Source organism: Aspergillus sclerotioniger (assembly GCF_003184525.1).
Source record: "Aspergillus sclerotioniger CBS 115572 chromosome Unknown BO94scaffold_52, whole genome shotgun sequence".
Taxonomy (NCBI): Eukaryota; Fungi; Ascomycota; class Eurotiomycetes; order Eurotiales; family Aspergillaceae; genus Aspergillus; species Aspergillus sclerotioniger.
Window position 1 is genome coordinate 1 of NW_020291042.1, and position 25,583 is coordinate 25,583.

The 25,583-nt window shown below is 51.9% G+C and overlaps 12 protein-coding genes across 12 annotated transcripts; 6 read left to right on the forward strand and 6 right to left on the reverse strand.

The window, feature by feature from the left end:
* On the reverse strand, positions 1-2,065 carry BO94DRAFT_332007 (acetyl-CoA synthetase-like protein; the record flags this gene model as incomplete). The annotated part of the gene is made up of 3 exons (XM_025606985.1): positions 1,746-2,065; positions 1,300-1,701; positions 1-1,255 (listed from the first exon to the last, which is right to left on the reverse strand). Coding segments are annotated over exons 1-3 (1,960 nt in total), but the record flags the coding sequence as incomplete, so codon positions are not given.
* Positions 2,066-2,719: 654 nt separating this feature from the next.
* Positions 2,720-4,035, reverse strand: BO94DRAFT_579695 (uncharacterized protein). The gene is made up of 2 exons (XM_025615286.1): positions 3,680-4,035; positions 2,720-3,621 (listed from the first exon to the last, which is right to left on the reverse strand). The coding sequence occupies exons 1-2, from the start codon at positions 3,891-3,893 to the stop codon at positions 2,777-2,779; spliced, it is 1,059 nt and encodes a 352-aa protein (XP_025461616.1). The 5' UTR covers positions 3,894-4,035; the 3' UTR covers positions 2,720-2,776.
* A 1,351-nt stretch (positions 4,036-5,386) lies between these two features.
* On the forward strand, positions 5,387-6,454 carry BO94DRAFT_579696 (4-hydroxybenzoate octaprenyltransferase; the record flags this gene model as incomplete). The annotated part of the gene is made up of 1 exon (XM_025615287.1): positions 5,387-6,454. One exon carries the CDS (start codon positions 5,387-5,389, stop codon positions 6,413-6,415), a length of 1,029 nt encoding a protein of 342 aa, XP_025461617.1. The 3' UTR covers positions 6,416-6,454.
* A 790-nt stretch (positions 6,455-7,244) lies between these two features.
* BO94DRAFT_540641 (uncharacterized protein) lies at positions 7,245-8,039 on the reverse strand. The gene is made up of 4 exons (XM_025612956.1): positions 7,830-8,039; positions 7,730-7,770; positions 7,637-7,655; positions 7,245-7,574 (listed from the first exon to the last, which is right to left on the reverse strand). Exons 1-4 carry the CDS (start codon positions 7,959-7,961, stop codon positions 7,482-7,484), a joined length of 285 nt encoding a protein of 94 aa, XP_025461618.1. The 5' UTR covers positions 7,962-8,039; the 3' UTR covers positions 7,245-7,481.
* A 2,828-nt stretch (positions 8,040-10,867) lies between these two features.
* Positions 10,868-12,994, forward strand: BO94DRAFT_540642 (putative acylamino-acid-releasing enzyme). The gene has a single exon (XM_025612957.1). It carries the CDS (start codon positions 10,933-10,935, stop codon positions 12,901-12,903), a length of 1,971 nt encoding a protein of 656 aa, XP_025461619.1. The 5' UTR covers positions 10,868-10,932; the 3' UTR covers positions 12,904-12,994.
* A 404-nt stretch (positions 12,995-13,398) lies between these two features.
* On the forward strand, positions 13,399-14,398 carry BO94DRAFT_540643 (alpha/beta fold hydrolase). Its single transcript, XM_025612958.1, has one exon. The coding sequence runs from the start codon at positions 13,405-13,407 to the stop codon at positions 14,344-14,346; it is 942 nt and encodes a 313-aa protein (XP_025461620.1). The 5' UTR covers positions 13,399-13,404; the 3' UTR covers positions 14,347-14,398.
* A 441-nt stretch (positions 14,399-14,839) lies between these two features.
* BO94DRAFT_629075 (uncharacterized protein) lies at positions 14,840-16,210 on the forward strand. Its single transcript, XM_025617534.1, has 2 exons — positions 14,840-15,780; positions 15,860-16,210. Exons 1-2 carry the CDS (start codon positions 15,060-15,062, stop codon positions 15,991-15,993), a joined length of 855 nt encoding a protein of 284 aa, XP_025461621.1. The 5' UTR covers positions 14,840-15,059; the 3' UTR covers positions 15,994-16,210.
* Positions 16,211-16,517: 307 nt separating this feature from the next.
* BO94DRAFT_540644 (MFS transporter) lies at positions 16,518-18,526 on the reverse strand. The gene is made up of 3 exons (XM_025612959.1): positions 18,318-18,526; positions 17,515-18,263; positions 16,518-17,455 (listed from the first exon to the last, which is right to left on the reverse strand). The coding sequence occupies exons 1-3, from the start codon at positions 18,467-18,469 to the stop codon at positions 16,791-16,793; spliced, it is 1,566 nt and encodes a 521-aa protein (XP_025461622.1). The 5' UTR covers positions 18,470-18,526; the 3' UTR covers positions 16,518-16,790.
* Positions 18,441-19,800, reverse strand: BO94DRAFT_540645 (class I SAM-dependent methyltransferase). Its single transcript, XM_025612960.1, has one exon. The coding sequence runs from the start codon at positions 19,630-19,632 to the stop codon at positions 18,766-18,768; it is 867 nt and encodes a 288-aa protein (XP_025461623.1). The 5' UTR covers positions 19,633-19,800; the 3' UTR covers positions 18,441-18,765.
* Positions 19,801-19,808: 8 nt separating this feature from the next.
* Positions 19,809-21,426, reverse strand: BO94DRAFT_579703 (uncharacterized protein; the record flags this gene model as incomplete). Its single annotated transcript, XM_025615288.1, has 7 exons — positions 19,809-20,210; positions 20,287-20,369; positions 20,424-20,491; positions 20,559-20,876; positions 20,933-21,030; positions 21,108-21,144; positions 21,220-21,426. The coding sequence occupies 7 exons, from the start codon at positions 21,424-21,426 to the stop codon at positions 19,894-19,896; spliced, it is 1,128 nt and encodes a 375-aa protein (XP_025461624.1). The 3' UTR covers positions 19,809-19,893.
* Positions 21,427-21,748: 322 nt separating this feature from the next.
* On the forward strand, positions 21,749-21,988 carry BO94DRAFT_591176 (uncharacterized protein; the record flags this gene model as incomplete). Its single annotated transcript, XM_025616093.1, has 2 exons — positions 21,749-21,827; positions 21,897-21,988. 2 exons carry the CDS (start codon positions 21,749-21,751, stop codon positions 21,986-21,988), a joined length of 171 nt encoding a protein of 56 aa, XP_025461625.1.
* Positions 21,989-22,684: 696 nt separating this feature from the next.
* Positions 22,685-23,287, forward strand: BO94DRAFT_479529 (uncharacterized protein; the record flags this gene model as incomplete). The annotated part of the gene is made up of 1 exon (XM_025608748.1): positions 22,685-23,287. A coding segment is annotated over one exon (603 nt), but the record flags the coding sequence as incomplete, so codon positions are not given.
* Between the last annotated feature and the right edge of the window lie 2,296 nt (positions 23,288-25,583).

Sequence of the window (25,583 nt, forward strand, 5' to 3'; positions counted from 1 at the left end):
CTTCGGCGGACTGTTCGCGGTGCTGGTGGAGGTGCTGGACGGCGTGGGCTAATCCCGCGATGGTGGGGTGGAGGTAGATGAGGTTTGGAGTGAGGGAGGGGAGGTTGAGGCCGTGTTTGAGGATGCGCGTGGTGGTGATGGTTTGGAGGGAGTCGAGGCCGAGATTGAACCAGTTTTCGGTGTCGGAGAGGGTTGGATCCCATCCCGTGATGGCCAAGATGACACTTCGGATGTATTGTTCGACTTTGGTGACATCGTCGACGCTGCCTGGCCCGACGAGGTCACCTGCATCATGCTGCGCCAACTTGTCCGCGTCGGCGTACAGGTCGTCGAATTCTTGGGCATAGAGAGCAAGAGTACCGGCGCGTTGAACCGTGCCCTTGCCTGCACGAAGCATGGGCTTCTCCGGGGTGGTGAAGAGGATATGGCTCTTTGCGATGCGGGCATGAGCCGGACATTGCGTGTTGGCATGCTCGATGCTGGGCCAGAGCTTCTCGATGATGGCGGCGCGCTCGCTCATGCTTAGGGCTTTGGCGCTGAGACCGAGTTCCACGAGCAGGACGGCCTGGAAGCGCTGCGAGCCAGCGACCAGAGCTCCGGTGACCTCCGGATTCGTTGTGATGATATGCTGTTCCATGGAGACCGGGTTGGTTTTCTCGCCATTCAGAAAGACGATGATATCGTCGGTACGGGCCGAAGGACGCCAGAGATCAGGTTTAGCAGGATCCGGATGACGGACCATCAGATCATTGGGATGGTATTCTTGTAGCTCTGGAAAGATGGTGAAGGTGAACTGGTAGGCTTCGCGCTCCGGAGTACGGACCAACACCATCTCGTACTCACCCCCCGAGACATGGCGATATTCGACCCCCGTCGCGGGATGGAAATGCAAGTAGCGCCAATCAGTGAGAGGATCGCGGTTTGTCTTTGAGTGGATGAGACTCAAGTTGCCTAATTCCGACGCGCCGTACGCATTTACGAGCTTGATCTTGCGGGCGACGGCATTGCCGATCTCCTGGGGCACATCGCCTCCTCCGTAGCACAAGAACTCGATCTGAGTGCTACAGTAGTCTAGGAGCTCTGGGGTCTGGGCCAGTTCCTGCAGCAAGGATGGCGGGACCATGGCAAATTCGAAAGGGGTCTGCTTCCGAGCTGCCACCAGGGCAGCAGCAGTGGGAAGGCCAGCCGACGTGGGGATGATGATGGTGGTGTCCACGGGCATCGTCACAAAGATCATGTGGCCCAGTCCCGCAGCCTGATCATTAGCTCAGGCCTTTGTGTCTCAAGAGGTAAGCTTACATGGAATGGGGGCAATGTCAGATACATCCTCTTGCCAAAGCCCCAGTGCCCCTGGCATTCGTGGCCCTCGGGCGGTTCCATGACATTCATGTGCATGTGCTTGACGGCACTGTCATGGGTCCAGATAACGGGCTTGGGGATTCCCGTTGACCCGGAGGTGTGGATGATGGCCATTCGCTCCGAGGCAGCTTCTGGGTAGGTCTTGGTGTATACGAAATGGGGGTACTCGGTGGTGAGGAGTTCGTCGAGACCCGGCATATCGACGACATTGAGGGTATGAGCTTCCAGGATCCCCGCAATGAAGGGGGGTCGCGGCACAGGTGCCAGCAGCGTCTTGCAGTCCAGCTTGGTGAATAGAGACTGGTGCGCTGCAGCACTGTTTCGCGGCGAGGTCATGAACATCTACCATGGGTTAGCCTTGTTCGTCATGGGATTACTGAACATACGCAATATCCCGCCTTGAGGGCAGCCATCACTAAAGCCGGATAGCGCAGGTCATTGGGACCCAGATAGCTGAGGATTTCGCCATGACCCGGTCCCAAGGTCTCGGTCAGGAACTTGGCCAGACCATTGATGGTGTTGGCAAATGCCTTGTAGGTGATGGGGCGGTACCCGTCGTCATAGCTCACGGGATTGACGGGGTATTCGGCGTAGATGGCATCGGGTTTGACTTGAGCATAGTGGTCAACAATATTGGGAAGCAGCTGGTTGTTGATGTCAAAGTCGGAGGAGGGGTTTAGGGTTGACATGATGGCGGGGAAGAGAGATGATGACTGACTTCTCCCCACCAACAGGATGCCTGCCGCTATTTATCCGATCGGATACAGTTGGTCCGACGGAAACACAAGGCGCACATCGACAAACCCAGAGAAGGGACAAACCGTGGTTCACACGGCACATGCGAGAGGAGATCGGCAGGTTCATTGTCTAGTGTGGATGGGGGTGATGGGCCATGAATAATCTGAAGAGAGGTGAATCGCCAGGAACAACAAGCGTGGGTTAGAGTGCAGCCTGGCGCTTTGCTAGTGCTGACGGGCCGATGGGGGCCACGCCGTCAGATTTTAGTGTCTCCCCAGCTGCCCCTTCCCACGAGGTGGTGTTTTTCTTCTGGGTGACATTCATCAGGAACTAATGCATTGCCTTCTGAAGATTTGTCAGTCAGTAGCTTTGAGGTTATGAGCACATGGTGAGGATTCTTGCGGTGGTGGGTAATTAGGGTTCCGCATCATCATACTTGGGTCTTGAATTCGCTTCTATTGATTTATGACGACATTTAATACTCGGATACATTATGTACTATTATATGAGAGTATTATCTATGAAATTACAATGCAGATGGAGACGCACTTTGATCTAGAGGCGTGGCGTGGCGTGGCATGGTGCAGAAAGAACATGGTGGCTTGCGGGTATTATGCCGCAGCTGCAGTACTAATTATGCATAGTAATAATAACAGTAATAATCTAATCTAATGAAACATCAGGTCACGCTAAATCGGCGGTCCACCACAATCGTGCCTGGGGCGATGTCGGATCGTTGACTGCCCAGCGTCACCAAGCCCACCGCATCCTCTTCTGCCTCCTCCGTCAGACTATCCCCCTTGAGCGACTGAAATCGCCCCCCATGCGACCGAGTAAGCCGCGGGTTCGAGTTGGCCGTATCATTGCCCGATTCCCCCCGCGACGTCGTCAGGTGGAGTTTGCGCCCGAGAAACTTGACCAGCGGTCGATACAGAGGGAAGCAGGCGGCAATCTGGTAGGTGCCACACTCGACCACACACCACAGCACAAAGGTCGCGGCCGTCCAGGTAATATCGACCTCGGAGTTGGTCACGAACAGAATGTAGAATCGGAAGATGGAGGAAATCAGCCCGATACTACCGAACAAAAAGGTCAAGCAGATGCCCAGCTTGAGGCGCAGCGAGGCCTGCAGGTTCCACACCATCGGCATGGGTAGGACCAGCATGACGCAGTCCGTCACCAGGTTGGCCAGTCCGCTCCAGCGGAAAAAGGCGTTGGTGTTGATGCAATGTCCGACTCCGGTCCAGAAGTAACTCAAGGGTTGACAGACCAGGAGGCCGGCCACGGTGGTGCCGAACCAGTTGCCCAGCATCACGGTCGCTACGGCATAGCAGGCCATGCGCATCGCTTTACTGGTAAAGATGTTGAGGTAGAGGTAGACCACGGCCAGTTTAGCGGGTACACACGCGGCGAAATAGATCAAAGGGATGATGATGATATAGTGGCCCCAGACCGAGATCATACCGGGGTCGATTTGCTCCACCCGGGCTTGATGCAGACCGACACCGCCGTGGTAGACATCATCTATCAGCCAGGAGGTTAGAATAGACTGATGACAGACCAGGAATGCAGTGGAACATACCCAGGCAGGTGGCATTGACAAAAGTACACAGGACCCAACCCAGCGTGATGAGAAGATCATCCCAATCGAGCCGGATGCGACCTAGTCGCTTGGAGACCTGTCGCAGGACTAGGGTGAGAGTCTCCAAGACAATGAACAGCACAATAATGGCGATCAGACCCCTCTGACGGGTCTCATGGAGGTAGGCTTCCGAATATCCCTCGGTGGTAGCCATGTTGGCAACGCAACATGGAGAAAGGTAGCAGCGGCAGCGAGGAAAAGAGGAGAAAGAAAGACATGAGACGGGACGTGAGCGGGGAGACGGACAAATAGGTATAAGACAGAGGTGGTGAGCAGGGGCTGCACGAGGAGGTGCATGAAAGGCTGCATGAGGGGAAGATGATGAAGGGGGCGGAAATGCCTGTGTCAGCCTGCAGCCATGCATTTGGCCCGACTGCAGCGCTTGGGGCTAACGCTTGTTGTTCCCATCTGCAAAACTTGGATATAGTTTCATTCACTTGTCTGTCAGCAGCATCATGCTATCCATTTGTCAAAGAATTAGGCCATGAAGAGAATGCCTCGGTCATGGGCCAGACGAAGTTGCCTGGAGTTGTCTTGCCGCTAATGAGGTTAGTGGGAATCCTTCACTTGATGCCCCCCCCTCTTCTTCACTGCAACTCCGCAACGGCCGGCATTTTGCCTGCAGAATTCCACCACCTAGTCTACATAACTCCTCACAATATCTCCATGCAGTCCATGCACTTCATAAACTCATACAATTCACACAATTGTATACAATGCACACGCAGACTGCAAGTCCACCGACTAGGACCAACAGCCAAGAACCTAGCCGACAACAGACCATCCTGCAGGAAAGTAAGCCCGCTGTTCGGCCCCAAGCATTAAGCGAGATGCCACTGGGATTCGAATGTCTCAGAAAATGTTAGTCATTGGTTCCATGGAGGACTGCAGTTCTGCACCGTGACCAGGGCTGTGCGGCCCCATGGGCCAATTGGCCCCCACAGTCTGGGCCGGGACGGAGTCTAGTTGCCGTCTCGGCAGACAATAACAATGACATTATCTATTTACTAAACATCTTGCAGACCAAGGAGCTTGCCTGTTTTGGGCAGTGGTATCCATTGATCGTCGGTTTCATCAGTGAAAGATTACAACAACGTTCGATTTGAGAGTATCTGGCATAACACTTTACAGTTACTGATATACCCTATCGATCTATCTAATAAGAGTATTCAATCTCCAGGAACACTAAAATCTAATCACAGTTCCAATCGCGCCAAGAAACCCAATCTTGAGACTTTAGAGTGTGTGATGCCATCTCTACGTTTTACCATACACATTACAAACCAGGTGGAGAGCAGAAATACCGCTATCCTGATGAGGGTACCAGATGGGGAAGCCGAGATGTTGGGTGTGTAGGGTACCGTCCGTGTAGTTTGACGTGCATTGAACAACAATGCCATTGCCAATGAGTCTTGTCCAGTGAAGATCAATGCTCCTTCTGCCCTCCAAGCCAGCCAGTGTCCCACAGATTCCCGTCCTCGGAAATGGGGACATCAGTCAATGTCGAGTCTGCCTTAACTGCATCCACCAAGGTATTTAACAGACACCTTGTCCGTAGGATCTAACCTGTCTCTATCATTATCATCATCAAATCCTTTCCTCAATCCCTCCTAAGCATTTCCTATCAATTCCCCCCTGCCAATCATCATGTTGCCCATCCAGCGTCAGAACGACACCACGCCTCTGACCGGCCACGGTGAAAAAGCCCAAGCTTTCAAAGCCCAGTCCCCGCTTGACGCAAGTGCCCATGCCATACCACTGCAGGGGATTGCCAGTCTGGTGCCATCGTCCTGGGTGCCCTATGTGCAGCTGACACGAGTGGACCGGCCCGGCATCCTGGCGTTCCTGATGCCCACTCTCATGGGACTATGCTACGGGGCGAGCATCACGGACACACCCATCCCCCCAGTCGAACTCCTCCAAAAGACCATCTTCTGCTACATCGCAAACCTCTTCATCCGCGGAGCCGCCTGTACCTGGAACGACAACCTGGACCAAGACATTGATCGCCAGGTGCCCCGCACCAGCAACCGACCCATTGCACGTGGAGCCGTCTCCACCACCCAGGCCAACATCTTCACTCTAGCTCAGGTCCTCATCGTGGCTTGGATCCTGAGCTACCTCCCCCCTCAATGCCTCCCCTGGAGCGTGGCCCTGGGCGTCCTGCACGTCATCTACCCGCTCTGCAAGCGAGTCATGGACTTCGCCCCGGCGTTCCTGGGCCTGCCGTTCTCCGTCAGCATGATCCTTCCCATTGTCAGTCTGGGGATCAATCCTTTCTCGGCTCCTGTCGTGGTGTTGACAGTCGTCGAGGTAGCCTGGTCTTGCATCTGTGACACCATCTACGGGCACCAAGATGTCAAGTATGATGTCCAGGCTGGGGTGGGGTCCATGGCCGTTCGATTCACCAACACCTCCAAGCTGGTGACGTCCATCCTGGCGGCGGTGATTGTTGTAGCGATGGTCTTTGTCGGAGTGTCGGATAATTTGGCCGATGTTTATTTTCTTATTGGATGTGGCGGTACTGCGGTTGGTCTGGCGGCGATGATTTATTTTGTGGATCTGGCGGAACCCGATAGCTGCATGTACTGGTTCCGAACGGGTTTGTTGTATGTAGGATGGACCCGCGTTGGAGGATTTTTGGCTCAATATCTTCTGTCGCTTGGGTCGGCTTGAGTTGAGGGTTATGAGGTGTTGGTGGTGGACGGAATAGAGATAGGGTGCGCTAGATATCACAAGTTATGATGAAACAAAATTATTCACGTTGCTAGATATGGCTTTCGTCCATCACTTCTTTTCTTCTTGTAGAATGTATTGGGACATCTTCTACCTTGTACGCCTCGTAACCATCAGGAAATCATGTATTTGATCTACGGGGTAGTAGCGTTGACATAAATGAATTTAATGGTTTGCTTTCATCATTGTAATTTGTGCGCCTACAGTACAATCCTAAGATCATCGTTTAAAACTTGTTGGGACACACAGTCTTCATTCCGTCTGTTCTCCAGATGGCCAGCGGTTTTCCGTTTTGGCGTACTGGTATGAACGTAACAAAACTGAATACACGACAACAGTATACGAACTAGGAAAATAAAACATCAGATCTTCCCTGCGCTCGAGCCACCCACCCGAACTCCATACAGCCTAGTCTCCAATTTCCCCCCAACGTGTGCACTGAAATACAGGAATACCGAAATAATACTATGGAACTACCTCATTACTCGTATTTTACACCGATTGAATTGATTGATAGTCTCATGCAAACGTCCGTTCTTATCCGAGTTCATTGTTTCAAGAGAGGATGGGATGTGGATAATATGGAACTAATTCTGACTGCATCAATGACTGAGGAGATGGTGCTGTGAATTGGAGGCGTAGAGGCGTGGAGCGATGGAAAGAAGACTTTGGGATATCGATCTGGCAATATGAGCATATGCTGGGGGCAGTTGAGGTTAGATTACGTAGTGCTGTGCCACTACAGATAATAAGTAAAACTACAAAAAATGTCATAATCGTCGAATTCATTGCGGTACCGCTACTTGTTGAATAGTAAGCGCGTTTGAATTAAGCACATAGTTAAAGACATATGAAATCTCGAAATGAGTGTGCAGAACAAGACAACAAGTCTTGTCTGTTGACACGGGCTGCGTCATCGACATCAAAGTCTCCAGCAGTCTCCATTTTGATGCCAACCTCCATCCATGGATACTATACCACCTTGAGAGCATAATCCAGATCAAATCTAGCCTCTTCCCGGACAAACGATGTGTCTGGAGCCACCGTAATTGTTGTCCCAGCAGTAAGCCCCATCCCCGCCTCCACTCTGGGCAGTGCACTGTAAGTGAGAAGAGAGAAGGTTAGACAAGGACGGGGTAAAGATGGTTGTTGATTACACACCTTGCCCTCATCACAGGGGCTATATCCGGACCACTGCCGTCAGTGCGTGCTTTTATACATACAGTAAGGCCTAGGCTGTGAGGAGGAACTTACTAATTCTTGAATCCGATTCTGCAGCTGGTGCCGTTGCAGTTCTGGTCATGAGATCAGTATAGTGCGTTAGGGTTCTGGAGAAATAGAAAGTATATCGTACACCACAGTGAATTTTGCCACCATCGGGGCAATCGAGTGCAGCGTTCTCGGCATTGTCTGCGGGGGTTGGGGCAGCGAGGGCGCCCAGAGGACCAACGGCGAGAGCAACGAAGATGAGAGATGTAAAGCGCATCTTGGTGGATATTGTCAAGTGAAGTTGTGGTACTGTGGCTTGGAATGATTGAGAGAGTCGTTTTCAATGCTGAAGACCTGAGCTGGAATGGAGATTTTTGTCCGGGAATACAGGCAGTATTTATACATGTCGGGTCTCGTACTGGGAGAATAATCGACCCAGATATCGCGGCTTTCTTTGAAGCACAGTAATGATCATTGGCAGACCATGTACCGACGTTTCCGAAGACCTTCAGCTAATGAACGAGGATCTAGTCTGTCTTGACCACTGCAATGAAGGCCGAGAAGCCATCAGCATGAAGCGTATGATCTAGGCATGTGATGCTTCAGTAGATCAGGATTCTCATCCCGGATTATTCCATGAACAGCCATCATTGCACTAACAAGTTATGACCCCGGAGCGTCTTGGCTCTAGGACGTGTTGGCAGATCGATCACTTCGTGGGTTGGTCTGGCAGAGGACATGTCGTTTGGCCGAGCGGTAGTTGTCATCGTCTCGTATCAAGCTATCGGAGTAAGTTAACGCGGTAAAATGTGTTTATTTACTAAAGCCATCCAATCCGTCCTTCGATAAAAGTAAGGAGGGTTTCATTGACAGGAAGGATAGGCAAGCTACCGATCTATGTTTATCTAGACCAACTGAGAGAACTACAATAACCGCTGTCTACGGGATACGACTGGAGCACATTACAGTAAGCCATCACTATGCGTAACAAACCGAAGTCGCAACACAGCTGCAAGCGGTAGGATACCTGATCATTGGGAGAGGGGCTGGAGGCTGAGGCTGAAAAACAAGCAAGGATAAACTTGAGTTCGCACGGGACTCTGGTATCTGCAAGGTTACTTGGCATTTGGGTACGAACCATAGCATGCCATGGACAGCTCCACCATGTGTCAATGGTATGTGCATCCGTGCTTCCCGAACCATTGAAGGCCACCGGCCCGCCCCGGTACGCCCCGGTACGCCCCGAACGCCACACGGAGGTTCGGCTGCAACCTGATTGCACCGTCTTACACCTACCTACCAAACAAATAGCAAGTGACCTTATGATAGGCTGAACCTCCTGCACTGTGGTCATCGGGTCTTATTCTTTAGGTTAGCTTGATTCCTACCGCCAATGGGTACTAATATCATTCATGCGGCAGTTCAGGGTCCAGCCTAAACTTAAATATGCCAAGTTTATCTTGACATCCGGCCTGGGAGGCCTGAGGATGACTGCTATACGACATCGCAGCCATCGAACCAATAACACAACATTACCGTCCTTCCGGGGGCGTATTGGTAAGCATTGACTCCGAGAATCTTACCACTGCCAACCAAGCCGATAGGTTCACTAATGTGACTCACAGTGCAGCTCGGGGTTCAGCCTTGCCACAAATATGCCAAGACTGCAGTTCGAGCGGGGTTCAGTCCAGACCAAAATATGCCAAGTCGGTCTTGACATCTTGTCAGGCTGCTGTACAATCTGGTGGCCATTGAAATGACGATCACAACTCAATGTTCCTGTCTTTCCGGATTGTGTCCGGATTTGGTACAGACAACAGATGAGACGAGAAAACAGGGTACAACCCCGGATAATCCCCAACTCCAGTACATCTTGGCTAGCCCCCTTTGACTTTCTCCGTTCTCGTGATAAACAGTTTTGATCCTACCCCCCTGTAATTAGGAAGAAAAATCTTTGGCAGCTGGCTTCCGCTCCTCCTCTTGGAAATCAAATAACCGGTCATATTGCTCCTGAAGGATTTTATTGATCATCGGGTAGTTGGATAATTCCTAAATTCAGTGTACCTTGTTCCAAAGAGAAAATCGGTAACGACTGGGGAGAAGACTGAGAGAGATAGCGCTAATCCTAGACGCAGCGGAGTCTCCGTAACCAACGGAATGACGTCGAGGACTTCAGCTTATTAGTGTGGTCCGCCAATATGTTGGCGCATGATGGGGCTAGGAACAGCCATCCTGGAATTGGTGAAGGAAGACTTATCTTTGGCTGGAGACTGACAGAGGCTGGAATGAATAGTAGAATCTAAGCTCCAACTGATCCGCTGCAGTTCATTGAAGTGGAAACCTTACAGTCTGGAATGTTCGGAACGTCAGGAGACAGGCCATTCCAGCTTCTAGCATCAAAAATACCTACACTCAAACAGCAAGCAAGTGAAGATCCTACCCTAGGAAGCAGTCAATGCTCCAAAACAGAAGCAAAAAGGCATAAAAACATACAACAGAAGGGATTCGCTGGTGGTCACCCACCCAACTACTAACCTCCCGGCGTGTGGCTTAAGTACGGCTGAGCGGACGGGAAGCCCTGTTCTCCACACCCTGTGGTCGTATGTACCAGACCTATCTCTTTTTGAGAATATATGGTGAGAAAGGTTATTGTTCTCTGCTGGAAAATAGGATTCATGTCATTTGGGTAGACTATGCACAGTCAACATTACTTGATGCTAGAGATTAATGTATGTATTACTCCTCTTGCCATTGTGGATACATTTTAGCGCATGTTAGCAGCGACCAATCACATAATCCATACTGTGTACTAGTAGAGTGAGCTTGTTAAATAATTTAGGCCTGTGGGTCAGTGATATCATTGATAAACCATTCTATAGTCCAGTCTCCGAAGGTGTCCGGGAGTGTGGCGTGGGTGGCTTGAAGGATCATGCTTTTTCAGGCAGGTGCTTAACACCCCTCTTTTTGTCATCTCACTCAAGTGTTTCAATCTCACCTCAAATGCTTAATCCACGAAAGCGGCTGTAAATCTTGGTGCCTATCTTATCTTTGTGGACTCTAGGTCTGTCAGGCAGGCAACATTATTTTGCTGACTGCTATCTCTTACTCCGCCAAGAAAAACAGCGATAATATATCAGGTTTACAAGGCTACATAATAAATCATAGCCTATGACCGCAGGGCTGGTTGGGTTAGATTCACAAGTGTAACCCGCTCACAGCTATTTACTTGCAAATCTCTGCATGTCACAATGCCCGAAGCCAACTCACAGCTCATCCAGTCACTATGCGACCTGGAGATCCCAAAGACCATCCGGCTCTCCCCGGACCGCTCAAAGATCCTCTACTCTACAGAACTCACTTGGGGTCATCGAAAAGGCAAACACGCCGTTTCTACCCTCTGGCTGGCCTCCACCGGCCATGCAGACTCATCACTGCAACTCACCCCAGGCCTCTTTCGCGACCACGCCCCCGCATGGACCCCAGATGGAAAGGCAGTGGCCTTCATTTCTGATCGTGCTGCTGCTGGCTCCAAGTGGGCTATATATCTCCTACCATTGCAACCGGGCGGGGAGGCATACCCCATTACCCCGGTAACGAACGAAAGTCCAATTGAAAGGTTCGCTTTCTCACCCGATGGTACCCATGTTGCCTTCCTCTCGGCAGATGAATCTGTCTCAGCAGAAGAGGACGCTCCCATCGTGCGGCCCTGGGGTGAGGATTGGCGATCTACGCGCCTGAGAATTCTTAACTTGCGTACCAAACAAGTCCGATGTGCCCAGCTCGACAGGCATGTAACAGGCATCTCTTGGAGCCCTGATGGGACCCGAATTGCCTTTTCTAGTTGTCTGTCGCCCGATATCGAAGAGCCTCATATAACAGGAACGACCCTGTCAGTTGTTGACATCGACTTTAGCTCCGTTGAAGACGTGTGCCACTTTCCCAGGATGGTTGTTGACTTGACATGGGCTGCTGATGGGTCTCTATACTTTTGCGGAGGAGTACCTGCCAATAAGGCGTTCGCGGGCTACGGCGTGTATCATACTGATCCTAACGCTGATGTCAATCAATATGAGTGGGCTGGGTTTGGAGTAGAAGATGACTCCATCGGTCTCGTCAAGGGTGGTGATGGCTCGGTTTTCGTCAACGTGCAGCATCGGCTTGAGTCTCGCGTGTGTCTACTCGATGGCACGGTGCTGTACAAGAGAAACGAAGAGCTCGAAGCATTCGACGCTGCAATTACTCCTGACGGCAATCATGTTCTTGCCGTCGCAACTTCGGATATCAACCACCCTGCCGAGGTCTTCAGCACGCTCTCATCCGCCAGCACGATGACGCAAATGTCGAACCACGGCCAAGCGTTTGCAGGCCGTAATTTCGGGACATGCAACTTTCTGACCTGCATGTCCACCGACGGCGAGGTGGAGCTAGATGCCCTTTATTTGACGCCGACCTCTTCCGATACCTCCCGTCGCCCGCTAGCCACCGCGGTGCTTATCCACGGCGGGCCCAATACTCGCCTGACCAACGCCTTCAACTACATGTTTACCCCATACCTACTATCACTCGGATTCGGAGTCCTGCTACCAAACTACCGCGGAAGCAGTGGTCGCGGGCAGCGTTTCGAATCCTACTCCATCGGCGGACTTGGGGTATACGACTATCCAGATATAATCTCGCTCACCCAATGCGCGATAGATCAGGGCTTAGCGGACAAAGAAAGACTACTCGTGGGTGGCTGGAGCCAAGGCGGGTTTCTAACCAATATATGCAGCGTGCGCAATGACTTGCACGATGGTGGTTGGCGATTTCGAGCCGCCATATCCGGTGCCAGCATCTGCGATATCGATGCCATGGCATTGACCTCCGACCTTGGGGCTGTCTTTGAGCCGGAACTCTCGCGAGATGGCGTGGCCTGGAATATGGACTCCAATGACACGCGTAATCGCGCTGCGAGCGCCTTGTGGGCATTCAAACATGCAACATCTCTTGAGAATGACATTGTTGTGCCACCAATGTTGATTTTACATGGCGAGGCGGACGCTCGGTGCCATGTGTCGCAGGCATGGGGCTTGCGTCGCGCGCTACGTTGCTACGGATTGCCTTTTGAAATGGTCGTTTATCCTTCGCAGGGACATGTGTTTGAGGAGCAGACGTATTGGGTGGATATGGTGGTGCGGATTGGTCGATGGTGTGAGAAGTATATTGGTGGATTATCATGAATTACATGTATATCGTTATGGGGTCTCTTGCAGCCCTTGGCCTCACTTTTTGTTGATATATAAGGACTGTCTAGCACTCAGCGATAGCTTTTAGTCAACTTGCCTTGCTCAGTCGTGAGATGCTTAAACTTTAGACACATATCCTCCAGGGGTATTATGATAGAATTTCCCAACTGTACCAAAAGAGATACATCTTTTGTTAGTGGAACAATTCCAAGGTGAATAGGTTCCAACATCTTATCCTTTGTAGTCAGCCGACACCGGCCCGAGTCCGGGCTGAAGCCCAAGAAATCAGGCACCAACTATACCGAGGCTGGAATACGACCTGGGTGGTGTCAGAGACGCACGTGATTCGAAGCAATCGGTGGAGAACGACACGGGATTAAACTATCATTACTAATGATTGGTCGGATGATGCTAGAAGCAGGCTTGAAGAGGTTATCTTAGGACGAGCCACGTTTGCAAAGTGCTGATATCACGTGACACAATGTCGCAATTATCATGGCTGTTTCTTCGCACCCACTGGCAGCCACCAATCTCTACATATTGGATTCAATATTCTCCAATTACGCCTCCTCCAACCCCACTCCCTCCCCATCAACTAAAATGGAACCGAGTCTAATCACTGCACGCGAAATCGGCCAAGGCCTGCCCGTTTTAATCATCCACGGCTGGCAACTCTCCGGAACAGCCGAAGCAATAGACCTCGAGCCTATATTCAGCAAAATACCCGGCTTTCTTCGCATTTATGTGGACCTGCCAGGCATGGGCACAACCCCTGCAAACAACGTCAAGGATCTAGATGACATCTATCACCGGCTAGTGCAATTCATTGATTCTCGTCTCGGGACGTCAAGATTCCTAGTCGCTGGCTCCTCATGCGGCGGGTATCTTGCCCGCGCTATAGCCCTGAAATACAGCACCCAGGTGGATGGGTTACTGTTACGCGTACCTCTTATCGAGCCTACGGATAGCAAGCGCGATCTGGATACTTTCGAGCCCGTGGTTGCAGATGAGCAGGTCATGGAGAGTCTCTCGGATGAAGATCAGTCCCGGTTGGGGAATGTTCTCGTGCAAACGCCTGCGTATGTCGAGGCGTTGAAGACAAAGTACCAGCGGGTTTGGGATCCGGCGGTGGAAGCCTCAGATAGTGCAGTGTTGGATCCGATTAGAGAAGATCCGGATCGGTATCGCTTGTCGGTTGGGTTGGATGATGAGGGGGCGAAGTTCTTTGCTCCGACGTTGGTGGTTTGTGGGAGACATGATGGGGTCGTGGGGTATCGGGATAGTCTTCGCTTGTTGGAGCTGTATCCGAGATCGACGTTTGTGGTGCTGGATCGGGGGACCCATGGGCTTCCGGTTGATGAGATGGGGGTGTTTGAGGCGCTGGTGAGGGATTGGATTGTGAGGGTGGAGGAGTGGAGGGGGAGATCTTCAGATTAATAGTCTGTGTATTAGTTCGGATTATGGTTAGAAGTAGATGGTGGAAATAATGAAATTGATGGGAATGACAGATGTACCATCAGATATGCACTAGGGATATCAGTCATGCATTACGCAGTAGATCGATAAGATATGCTGATGCATAACGTCGGGACTAGTACTGGTGGCGAGAGACCCTGCGTAGGGCTAGGGTTGTCACTCCAATGGCCGCATTCGATTGTTCCCCGCTCTTTATAGACATGCGGGGTAGAAGTGTACCGTGAATAGATTTCTATTCGTTACTTTTATGCAATTGGGTTAAATGGCCACTATTGCTGTGCTGTAGCCATATTGTAGGAATATCTGGATATTATGTCGGGGTGGTCCCATCAAAAACGCTCTCCTGTTCTCCGCGGCCTCCGCGGCCTCCGTCATGTCACTTTTCCCGCTCTTGGTAGGATATAAAACCCCAATCCAACTTATGTATAAACGACATCTCCAAATCTCAGTGTGTGAACGCAGGAAGCAACAAGCCCATGGCACCATCATCTTAGTACCACAAGCTATAGTCGTAATCCCGATCTCTTATTGGCTGCCTCACATTCGACCTCGTATCCACCACCACCGACACCGACACCGACACCAACACCAACACAAACCCCTTTCCCTTTCCCTTTCCCTTTCCCGTTCCCTCTCCCTCTCCCAACTCCCCTCACCACCTCACCACCCACACAATGCCCAACAAAAGAACAGACGAAAACCTCTCCGAGGTCATCCCCCCACAGAAACCCCTCGACGAAAACCTCCCCGAAGTCGTCCCCCCCAACTACAACTACAGCTACCCCACCGCCGACTCACCCTTCAACTTCCCCCCCGGACCTTCCTCCAAGCGAACCTCAGCCTCAGCCTCAATCTCATCCACCCATCTCACCCATCTCACCCACCTCATCGCCATCCCCCAAACCACCACGACCCCCACCGCCCCCTTCCTAGACGCCTACTCCCCCTCCCTCCTACAATACGGCATCACCCCCTCCTCATGGCGCGGCTTCCTGACCACCCTCTCCGCATTCCTGGCCGCCCGGGTCTCCGAAAAAGCCCTCTCCCACGCCGCCGACATGGGGCGGCACATCATGTCCGGCCCGAAACGGTTCGCGCTCGGCACGCGCGACCACGCGCGCAGCATCAGGACCAACATCCAGGGGGCCGCGAAAGAGGGGAACTACGTAAAGGCCGCGTTCGGGGTAGTGGGCGGGGCGATTCGGTTACCGGTGGGAACGGCATTGAGGGCTGTGGGCGCGACGGTTAGTTTGCCGGGGGGTGCGGTGCGTGCTGTTACGCAGAAGCCGCAGACGCCGAGGGAGAGGGCGGCTGCGTATGCGGCGGCCGCGACGGAGAAGTGGTTGATGGATAGGGGGTTGAGGGCCGAGGTGGTGGATACGGGGGTCTGGCGGGGTTGGTGGGGGTCGGGGTGGAGGAGATTTTGGGGGTGGGGAGGGGGAATAGGAATGGGGAGGGGAGTGCGAGGGAGCAGTTGGGGCGTTGGAGGGGTGGGTGGCTCCGTTGGAGGTATTTACGGGGAGTACCTTGGTTCTTGGGGTTGAGAGCTTGTGGTTGGTTGTTTTGGAGGAGGGGAGGACGAAGGTGACCGGGGAGGAAAAGTTTTGAGATGGGAATGATGGGAGTGATGGTGGCGGGGTTGATTGGTTTATAGATTGTGGTTATGGTGATAGAGATAGACTGACTGAGTAGATAATGTATTCAGACATAACAATCGCCAGCTCGTCACGGGAAGTCCATTGCCTTGGATCCAAAGCAACCACTTTGACTGGTACACACTCCACCCCTTTGAAGACAATGTGACCTGGCTTGCTCTCTCTCTCTCTCTACACACTTTCCACTTACCACGGTGCCTTGTAACTCTAGAATATCCCCATCGACTCCCTGAATTTTGGAATTGGTTCGGGGAGCACCTTAAGCTCGGGATTGTTTCTTTGGGTCTATATCTTGTCGCGTTATTTACCAGTACGCCAAAATGATATACCGCTGGCCATCTGGAGAACAGACGAAGCGAAGACTGCATCCCGACATATCTTGAGTACTTTATAAAGACTTTATTCTAGAAAATAATAAGCAACCAAAATCTATAGTCTGTTTGTTATTAGGATACACGGATGCCAACAGCATAGCTTGTTCAGTTGACTGCATTCTACAAATACTGGAATTGATCTAATGCGGTTGACAGTATTATATATATTTAGTAACAGCCACCCTTACCATACTACTCTGCACCAGGAATTTACATATAACCATGCACCGAGTGACTGTGCTGAAGGACAAAAGCAATGATCTGACATCCAAGAGGAATGCCCCGTTTTGACGCAGGGGCAGTCTTGATTTTACCCACGCCAGACCCGCAAAAGATCAATTCATAAATGGCGATGGTCTTCGCCTGAACACAAGCGTCATACATCCCGCACACCCTGCTGATGTGTTCGAACAGCATGTTTCTCTCCCTCCCTTCGACCCTGCTGCGTTCCATCCCCGGAATTTTCATCTTCAGCATGGTATCTTTCTCCTTCAAGACCACCAGAACCCCTCTGATGTGTCCCTTGGAACCAAGGCTCCACAATCACCCACAAATACCCCCAGCCCTCCCGCCGCAATATCTCCCCATGTATCCACAGGACCGTGAACAGGGGCAAAAACGCCAACGAAATGAAAGCCAGAAGGGAATTCCCCCACCCGACGCCGAGGGTACGGTACAGCGATGGCCCGGCAAGGGGGAACAGGGCCCCGAACAGCGCGCTCAGAGTGGCGTTGGCAGCCAGCACCGACGCCGATGTGCCATCCGGGTCGAACGCATCGACGAGATAATTCTCCGTGGGTAGCCGGGTCAGGATTAGACTGGCTCCCACGATGCCGGTTCCGATGAGTGGCACGATCCAGTGGATGTGGGAGTGGGATGACCAGCCGTAGAGAAATAGACCGGTGGGGAGGAGGATCGTGCCTAGGAGCATGAGTGGGAGGCGGTCTTCGGGGAGTGAGCGGCCGGTTTTCTGGCGGCGATGCTGCAGGTAGCGGTCTGAGGTGAGGCCGTAGATGGCTAGGCCGATGAGGTTCCCGATTGCTGGTGGTTAAGGGGGGTTAGTGAGGAGGGGTGGGTGGGGTGAGCAGGGGGGTGAGTACCTCGACCGAGAAAGGTGAGTCCGACGGGTCCTTGGCTGAAGTTGTAGATGTCGTGCATGATCTCTGAGAGGGTGGTGAGGATGAGATAGGAGATGCCGTAGGTGAGGGCTGTATATAGGGAAGTGACTAGGACGACGGGGGAGGAGAAGAGCAGGCGCATGGGGCGGAGTAGGGTTTGCAGTTTGGGCTCGCGGGGCGGACTACCACCAGGCGAGGCCGGCTGGTCTTGGGCGATTTTGAACCGGTAGGTTTCTTTCATCACGATCAAGGAGCAGAGGGACACACTGCCCACTGCAATGGCGATGATCCAGATCGCCCAGCGCCAGCCGAGGTCACTAGTCACGTATCCGCCTACGATCGGGGCCGCGCAGGGACCGATGAGAGGGAGGGTGATGGCCAGTGCCATGGCGGCGCCGCGCTCTTCCCGGACAAAGAGATCGCCGGTGATACTGGGGGCGAGGGTGATGGTGGTGATGGCGAGGCCGTTGATGAAGCGAAAGGCTACTAGCATGCCGATGTTGACGCTCAAGGCTGCCGCCACAGAGCAGAGGATGAAGAGTACATTGCCCCCGTGATAGACGACGCTGCGACCGTATTGCTCGGATAAGGGTCCGACCAGGAACGATCCCACGCCCTCCCCCAGTTCCCAGATTGAGACAATGAGGGGTTCGTATAGATGATCTCGGGAGACGTGGAAATCGGATAGAATCCGGGGTACTCCGGGCACAATGATGATCGTTCCGAAGTTCCTAAGATTGTTAACGCAAGGAACGCTAATCAGACATAGGAGGTGTGACACTTACGCCAGCATATACATCAGGGCGATACAAACGACAATCGACCACTTCCGCCAAAGTGGCCACCGGGTCGGATCGACTACATTTCCCGGCGGGTCAGGCGATGGGGGACTGTTCGCATCCCCGCCTGCGGTGATTTCAGGATCCTCAGTTTTCATCTCACAAGTTGGCCCGGGGCGGAAAGTAAAACACCAGGGCCACAGCCCGGACCATTATTTGTATGGGTTGAGTCAATGAAGAGGGGGAAGGGTGGAGAACAGAAGACGGTGTCTATTGGTGTGACAACCCTAGCTAGCCCTATCCGAAGGGCAATCCGTCGCCATCAGCACTAAATTCTAGCGTAGAGACTAGCACTTCCACCCATCCTATCTACCTAACGACTGAGAACCCCCCCCCCTACGGGTCTACAGACTAGATACATGAACCCTGGTTATCCTCCGTCGGAGTCCGGTCCTCACGCCGGTCGCTTAGCCACCACCACCACCCGCGGAAATGAAAGGGCCGCCCCATTCACCGATTCCTGGTAGCCCACCTGGATAAGCTGGGTGAATCGAGCGGCAGCCTTGTGTTGGCCCTGTCCCGCCAGTCTCGTGGCAAACTCCTCCATGGTCAACAAATGCTGGTCATTGAAAGCGCGAACCATCTCGGGGGGTTCATCGTAGTGATCGATGGTCGCTTCCTCGAAGCCGGCTTCGGCCAGCAGACGCGGCAGATCCAAGACCCAATCATGGCGACCGTCCGCATGCGAGCCCACTCGAATCTCCTCTAATGCGGGCGCAGCAATGGAAGGGTCCACCTTCTTGATGCACATGTTGACGCAGTCCAATTCATCCCATTGCAGGTAGCCTCCCGGTTTGACCAGCTGATAGAGCCGTCGGATAACCGGCAGAGGATCGAGACCGGACAGAACCAGCACCAAGAGTCGAACGTGAACCAAATCATACTGCTCCTGCAGGTGCTGGGGCACGGGGGTAAAGAGGTCCCACTGGTCGAGATGAACATTGGACGGCAGCCACGCCGGGTGCGGCGCTTGGGTAAGATCCAGATCCAGCCCGTCAAGCTGAATGCCATTGGGATTTTCGTGGGCCACATCGATCAGCCAAAGGGCCGTGCCGCAGGCCACATCCACCACCTTGCTAAGCGCCGGGGTGGTGGGGATCGAAGGATGGATGCTGTATCCAAACACTTGGCGCCACAGGAAGTGCTGCAGGTTCAAGCGAATCACCGATCGGTGACTTTGTTGAAGGGCATATCCCAGTCCGTCTGCCAGATGGAAGCTGGCTGGGGAGGGGGCCACGGAGGAAGAGTTGGAACTGGGCATGGTGCTTGGCTGATGATGAGATGAATTGAAGGGCCAGCGTGGAAAATACTAGATTATGTATGGTGAATCGTCTCCATCTGAGCCCACCTGGCCAGGGCTTGTTTGGGGCAATGTTACATCGTGTCACTCGGGGCTTTGCGCACAAAACCAACATCTATTAGACAGTAGCCTATTTGCGCCCTCAAGTAATCCCGCTAGCTACAAGGCCATAGTAGTATCTACTAGATATGTACATGGTTAAGAAGATGGCTGTTTAGGACCTTAGGTTGCCCTGCCCGCCTCCTCATCACTGCCGTGGCCCTTGAACCGGCCCACTTCGATAAGTGGGACAAATTGCGACGAGTGGCTTTTTTGCTGCACCAAGGTGGAGCCCAGCGAGATCGACATCCGTCCTTTCCGGCCACTGCCTTCTGCTGGGGTCATGTCATGCGACGAGGGCAAGGTCATCTCCGGCCGCTGAACGAAGGCTGAGCAGGCTTTTTTCCAGGCCGTCTGGAGACGCATGGTGGGGAGACACGACGCAATCAATGCTAGACCGGATTCGATCATGCTCCAGTACAGAAGAATTGTCAGGGTTTCTACCCCAGTTTTAGTAGTTGTGGGATGCGCGCGCGCGGGGGAAAAAAAAAAAGAAAGAAAAAAGGGGAAACGTACGGTCCACGTCAGTATGCGCGGCATATCCCCCGTTGCTAATCTGTCCCTGAACAATGAGTCGCACAACAGCAGCGGCCAGCGATCTGACAAGTTCGATTCATCAGCTCACGTCATCGTTTCGGTCAGGTTAGCCTTACATGGTGGCTAGCAGGAGAACGCTCGTCGCGGCTACTTTGCGCTCGAATTTCATTTGCGTCCGCCAGACCTAAAAACAACGCAACGACGTGATGAGGGTTTGTTTGCTGACCAGGGCTGATTCAATCAGAACTCACCATTGGTACTGGTAGGACCCAGACGAGCACATCAGTAATCAGGTCCGTTATCATCATCGCCTCCAGGCGTGCATTAGTGTTGCAGCTGCCAATTTCCCCCAGTGGCCCCCACGGATATGCTAAGTGTCGTCCACAACCGAAGATAGTCGCAAAGAAGAAGGCGAGCGTCCAGAGCGCGCACAGGCCGATCAGAGCCCAGCTCACCATCCCAAAGACCCTCTCATGACCCACCGCAAATATACGCCGGTAAAGAAAGAGAGAGCTCAATTTAATGAGGCCGTTGGCTGGGGTCATCAAGACCCAAGTAATCCAATCAACCTGCCAAAATCGGTTAGCAGGTGCAATGCACAAGAGGGGAAGTGGGTGGGCTTTACCAATTCGACTATTCTCTGGGCGCTGGAAAGTTCAGTCAACTCGGCCTCTTCGCTAGCAAAGGGTGGAGTTGGGTAGCCCAATGCATCTTCGACCACGCCTAGAGAGAAAAGAAAAAGAGAGCATTAGATACGTTTGAAGGCTGACCCACTCCGAAGGATTGCTTTGAACACGCACCGTATATTTGAACAGCGCCCATGCCAATGACAAAGACCTATTTTCTCCAATGGTTAGGATGATACCTTTCTAGGTGGGAACGAGCAAGCACGGTGAATGGGGACACACATACTAGTGCTGCCAGGATCAACCAATCGTCGACTCCAATAGATCTCTCCATCTTCCAGCGAAGAGCAAGTCGGACACATACACTGAAAGTTCCTACACAGGGCAGAGCAATGGCCGCCGCCAGCACGGCGCTGGGGGAACGAAGGAAATGGATAGCTCGTTGGTGGACATTATCTGAGAGCCCGAGATGATGTTCAATGGTGACGATCATGGAACAATGGCAATCTTGGGCCTTTAAAACCATCCAGCTTCAAGAGAGGGCTTCATTTGGCCCCCAAACTGATATGACATGACCCAAAAGCGAAAGTGGCTAGCCTAGGCAGTGTGATAAGGCAAAGTGAGGGGAAACGCAGGGGAACCAGGGCGGGCCAAGTCCGAAATGATGCATATAAGAATGACCAGGGAGACGGGTTGGGGGCTGGAAATAATCATCACTGTCTACTGGCAATCGGCCGCTGTTTCCTTTCATCTCTCGGTCTCTACTTTCTGCATTTCGTATCAGCGATTGAAAGCACACTCTCCACGCAGTTACAATGGCGACTATCTACAAATTCCTCTCACTTTTCTACCTCTTGGCTGCAGCTGTTGCCCTTCCTTTGGAGACTGATACCTGTACGATCTGCCCCATTCTCATCTTTCTCAACATTGTTTCCGTGACATGGTAACTAACATTCAGTGAAGCCGTCGAGAAATATCAAATGAGCGACGAAGCTAGCTGGAAGGCGGAGATCCATGCGACTGGCGAGGACCCCAGTCCTCAGGCGGACTTGTGAGCTGGAGAGGAGGGCCATGGAATGGGGAGTTGTTTGTTGGAAGATTGCAATTGGGTCATGATCATGTATTGTAGTCCGAACAAATTATACTATGCAGTTGATGCCCAGGTTACGGTAGCGCGGTGCAAGGGAAATATTGAAGTAGCCCCTCACAAGGGCTAGATATGGATGGAGCATTTCCTACCGCCACACAAGCAGACCATGGCATTGACCACTCAAAGGATCGTTTGGCATCTGGTCTAAATGGGGGCGGAGTCTGTGCTCCATTTGGCCCCAGCGTCTTGCACCAGGGGTGACTTAAAAGGAGAAAATGCCTCGCCCCCAATTGTTGTCCCACGCTCATTATTGGCCTTTCCCTGTCCCTACAATCTCAGCTATGAAGGTCTCCATGGGAAAGTATTTACGAGTACCCGTCTTCGAGCCCATCGAGGACAGGGATGGTGACGCCAATGATGAGAGCAGCACGAACAGCTCCCACATCGGACCATCCAGGAAAGCCTGCCGACTCCGAATTGCGCTTATTGTGTCAATTGCGGCCAATGTTCTGCTCGTCATCATTGTGTTCCTGCAACCCAAACCTATCTTTCCCTCCGTGGAGCGTTCAAAATACGGTACGTACCATCATCTACACATTGTGAAGTAGAATTTGACCCTCCATTACCACGGCTAAATCTGATAATCCAAACCCCCTCTCCAGCTGGTCTTACCCGGACTGTTCCCCTTGCCTGGGGGCCCAACGACGCGCTCAACGACACCGAGCAAGACGCCCTATGGGACGCTACCAGCTACGACCTGGGCAACATTGCCCTCTCTGACGACTTCGCGCGTGCCGTGGGGCTTCCTCGTGCCCAGCGCTTCCCCTGGGACAATGACAAGGGCATATATCTGATCAACGGCTACCATAACCTGCACTGCGTCAAGACCCTACGCACGGCGTTGGTTGAGTTCCGCGATGCCCGACCACAGAGCTCCCCGTGGGCTCACGTGCAACATTGCTTGCTTGTACTTCGAGACGAGATTATGTGTGATGCCGATGACACTCCGCGCTACACGGGGTTCCAACCCAATCAGAAGAGTGGGCTGGGTCAGGTGCGCATGTGTCGCGATTTTAGGCAGTTGGAACGATGGGCACTTGAGCAGACGGCATGCTGGCGCCATATTGGCGAGATCCGCGAGGAAGGGTTCCGCGAGTTGGATCGGTATCGGTTCTGTCCGGAGGGAAGTCCGTACAAGGAGATGAGTGAGACGATGTGGTTGAAGGGGGATTGGTGGCGGAAGTATAAGGATGGATCTTTATGATTGCGAAGATTTTTTGTAACATGAGAGAGAAAAGAGGTGTGGATTACTTCGCAGTTACGTGTAGAAAAATGCCAAGCAATGATGCTTTATCTCCACGGGACGTCTCGGATATTGTTCTTAGTGAAGATATCTGAATTCCCATTACTGCTGTACTGCTAGTCCGCTGGAATCGGGGTGCCGCATTGGCTCTACCAAACAATTCTTTCTGTCGGAAAAGATACTTGGATCCCGGCAAACCGGAAAGCATCAGGCTGCGGAAGAAGCGTCCAGTCCGGGCCGGTCCTCTTAGCGGCTGAACGAGCTAATGCAGGTTTTTGAACGATGTAACCCTGATTATGTGCATGTAAGCAGTTGGCGCGGGATGCTGCTCAGAGATTACACCCAAAACCTCGGCTGTGAGGGGGTCAGAAATTAGTGTGATGTTAGAAAATGAAATGGTGTCATGATTTTAATCATATTATAAGATCAATTAGTCTTATAGCGGATCAGTTAGTATTATAATTAATTAATAAATGTGACCATATTTTCTTTAGATCGTAGTGTGTTTCTTAGGATAATTAAAGTATTTGGAGAATTAGAGATTTTTGAAGATTGTTTTTCTCGAATATAATTTTCAGTCATATATAAAGCTAATCTAGTAGTATCAGGATTTATCACATATTCCAATTGTTCCAGATTCAAGTGTCAGCCTTGAAAATATCACCAACTAAGCCTATCCAGTGTTAAGAATTCTCCGAACCTAGCCAAGTAGTCTTTCATCAGTCTGACATCCTTGTACTGAGTGATTGATTGATTGACTGATTTATGTCTTATCCTTGAAGATAGACTCTTCAGAGTACTCCTACCGAGTTGCCAATGGCCAGCCAGGTCGTTGTTACTATCGCCTCGCAGACAATCAAGACCTGAACTTGCTGGTGGTTATTTCATAAAAAACTAAGCGTAGAGAGGAGAGCTAACTATACTAACACTGTCAAGGTGCGGGCAGGCAGGGGTGGTAGAATAGTGGATTCTGGCGGGCGGGCAAGGTTCGAGCGATAACGACGACTGGTATTCTAACTGGGCGCTGGGCTGGCTACTGGTCAGGCTATATACAGGCTGATAGACAAGACGTAGCTCGAGGCTACGAACGAGGTCCAGGGGACAGATGGCTTTTGACTGTATCTAGGGGTCACGTGCTGGGCGGTCAGACTCGGCAGTATTTCTCTCTTTCCGGCTTGGGAGGTTGCACCGTGACATTTAATTAGAAAATAAAATATGTCTTACAGCTTTGTTTATTTACTGTGAAAATAAGATAGTAGTATCTATAATTTCAGAGATAATATATCTGTGATTTTTATTTCTAATAAATAAATAATAAGAACACGGGATCAGGGGCTGTCAGGGTTAAATAGGATTCTCAGGATCATGGGGTGGTTGAGATACATCTTAATATCTGTTGTTTGTTGTGGTGGTTTGTAGTGATTTGTCTTGGTGATTGGGATGTGTTGTCTGGGCTTGAAATGCTGCTGCTGCCTGCGATTCGGCTTGTCTCTTCGAGCGGAGGTAGAAGACGCGGAGAGGCGAGCAGAATCAGCGGACACCCTTGTACTAATTTCTCACCCCTTTAGAGCGGTATCCCCATTTACATCCCCCGGAGATTCTCCGAACGGTGCTTGAATCCCCGCCCCACCCGTGCGGCAGGTTCACCCGCCGTCCAACCCGTTTACCCGGAGCAGGTACCTACTTCGTAGGTGTGTATCGGACCAGATCGCCTGCCTGCATAGACCACATCTTAGGAATCCTGACAGCTGTCACATATGACAAGCTAGACAAACTAAACCACTCTGAATGGATATTGCTTGCACCATTCCGAGCCTATGGCGATCACACGGGAATAACAAGCCTTTTCCCTAATAGTAGCCAACCGCGAGGAGCTAGGGCTGACATCCTGGGATACCCTCTGATGGAGCTCGGATAGGCCTGGAAGCAACCTTACAGACTTTCGGCCGTCGGATGAAGCTCGGGGAAAACACTCCCTATCCGATTTAAGACCGGTGTCACAGGGCGTGATCGGATTTTCCCTTGAATTACAATGAATAATATTGCATTTTGCCGGTGTTGATAAGGCTATACCCCAGTCGATACGGCTATTCTAGCGACAAATGACCCGCCGACTGGCGGTATTTATTGGCAATGTATTATTAGATAAAGTGTTGGAAGACTGGTATGGAGTGCAGGATTAAGAGAGAGATCTCTCTTGGTTTCTCAAGTGCGTATATGTGTTTTGTATTGCAGAGTGATCTAGTTCATTGTATCC

Bases quoted from the DNA above. Each gene is read 5' to 3' on its own strand.
- BO94DRAFT_579695 (XM_025615286.1), bottom strand. From the start codon at position 3,893: ATGGCTACCACCGAGGGATATTCGGAAGCCTACCTCCATGAGACCCGT. The intron at 3,622-3,679 runs GTATGTTCCACT...CCTGGCTGATAG, and splicing joins TGTCAATGCCACCTGCCTGG to ATGATGTCTACCACGGCGGT.
- BO94DRAFT_540641 (XM_025612956.1), bottom strand. From the start codon at position 7,961: ATGCGCTTTACATCTCTCATCTTCGTTGCTCTCGCCGTTGGTCCTCTG. The intron at 7,771-7,829 runs GTACGATATACT...TCTCATGACCAG, and splicing joins GTGGCAAAATTCACTGTGGT to AACTGCAACGGCACCAGCTG.
- BO94DRAFT_540642 (XM_025612957.1), top strand. From the start codon at position 10,933: ATGCCCGAAGCCAACTCACAGCTCATCCAGTCACTATGCGACCTGGAG.
- BO94DRAFT_540643 (XM_025612958.1), top strand. From the start codon at position 13,405: ATGGCTGTTTCTTCGCACCCACTGGCAGCCACCAATCTCTACATATTG.
- BO94DRAFT_629075 (XM_025617534.1), top strand. From the start codon at position 15,060: ATGCCCAACAAAAGAACAGACGAAAACCTCTCCGAGGTCATCCCCCCA. The intron at 15,781-15,859 runs GTTGGTGGGGGT...GCGAGGGAGCAG, and splicing joins GGATACGGGGGTCTGGCGGG to TTGGGGCGTTGGAGGGGTGG.
- BO94DRAFT_540644 (XM_025612959.1), bottom strand. From the start codon at position 18,469: ATGAAAACTGAGGATCCTGAAATCACCGCAGGCGGGGATGCGAACAGT. The intron at 18,264-18,317 runs GTAAGTGTCACA...TAACAATCTTAG, and splicing joins GCCCTGATGTATATGCTGGC to GAACTTCGGAACGATCATCA. The intron at 17,456-17,514 runs GTACTCACCCCC...CTTAACCACCAG, and splicing joins ACTCACCTTTCTCGGTCGAG to CAATCGGGAACCTCATCGGC.
- BO94DRAFT_540645 (XM_025612960.1), bottom strand. From the start codon at position 19,632: ATGCCCAGTTCCAACTCTTCCTCCGTGGCCCCCTCCCCAGCCAGCTTC.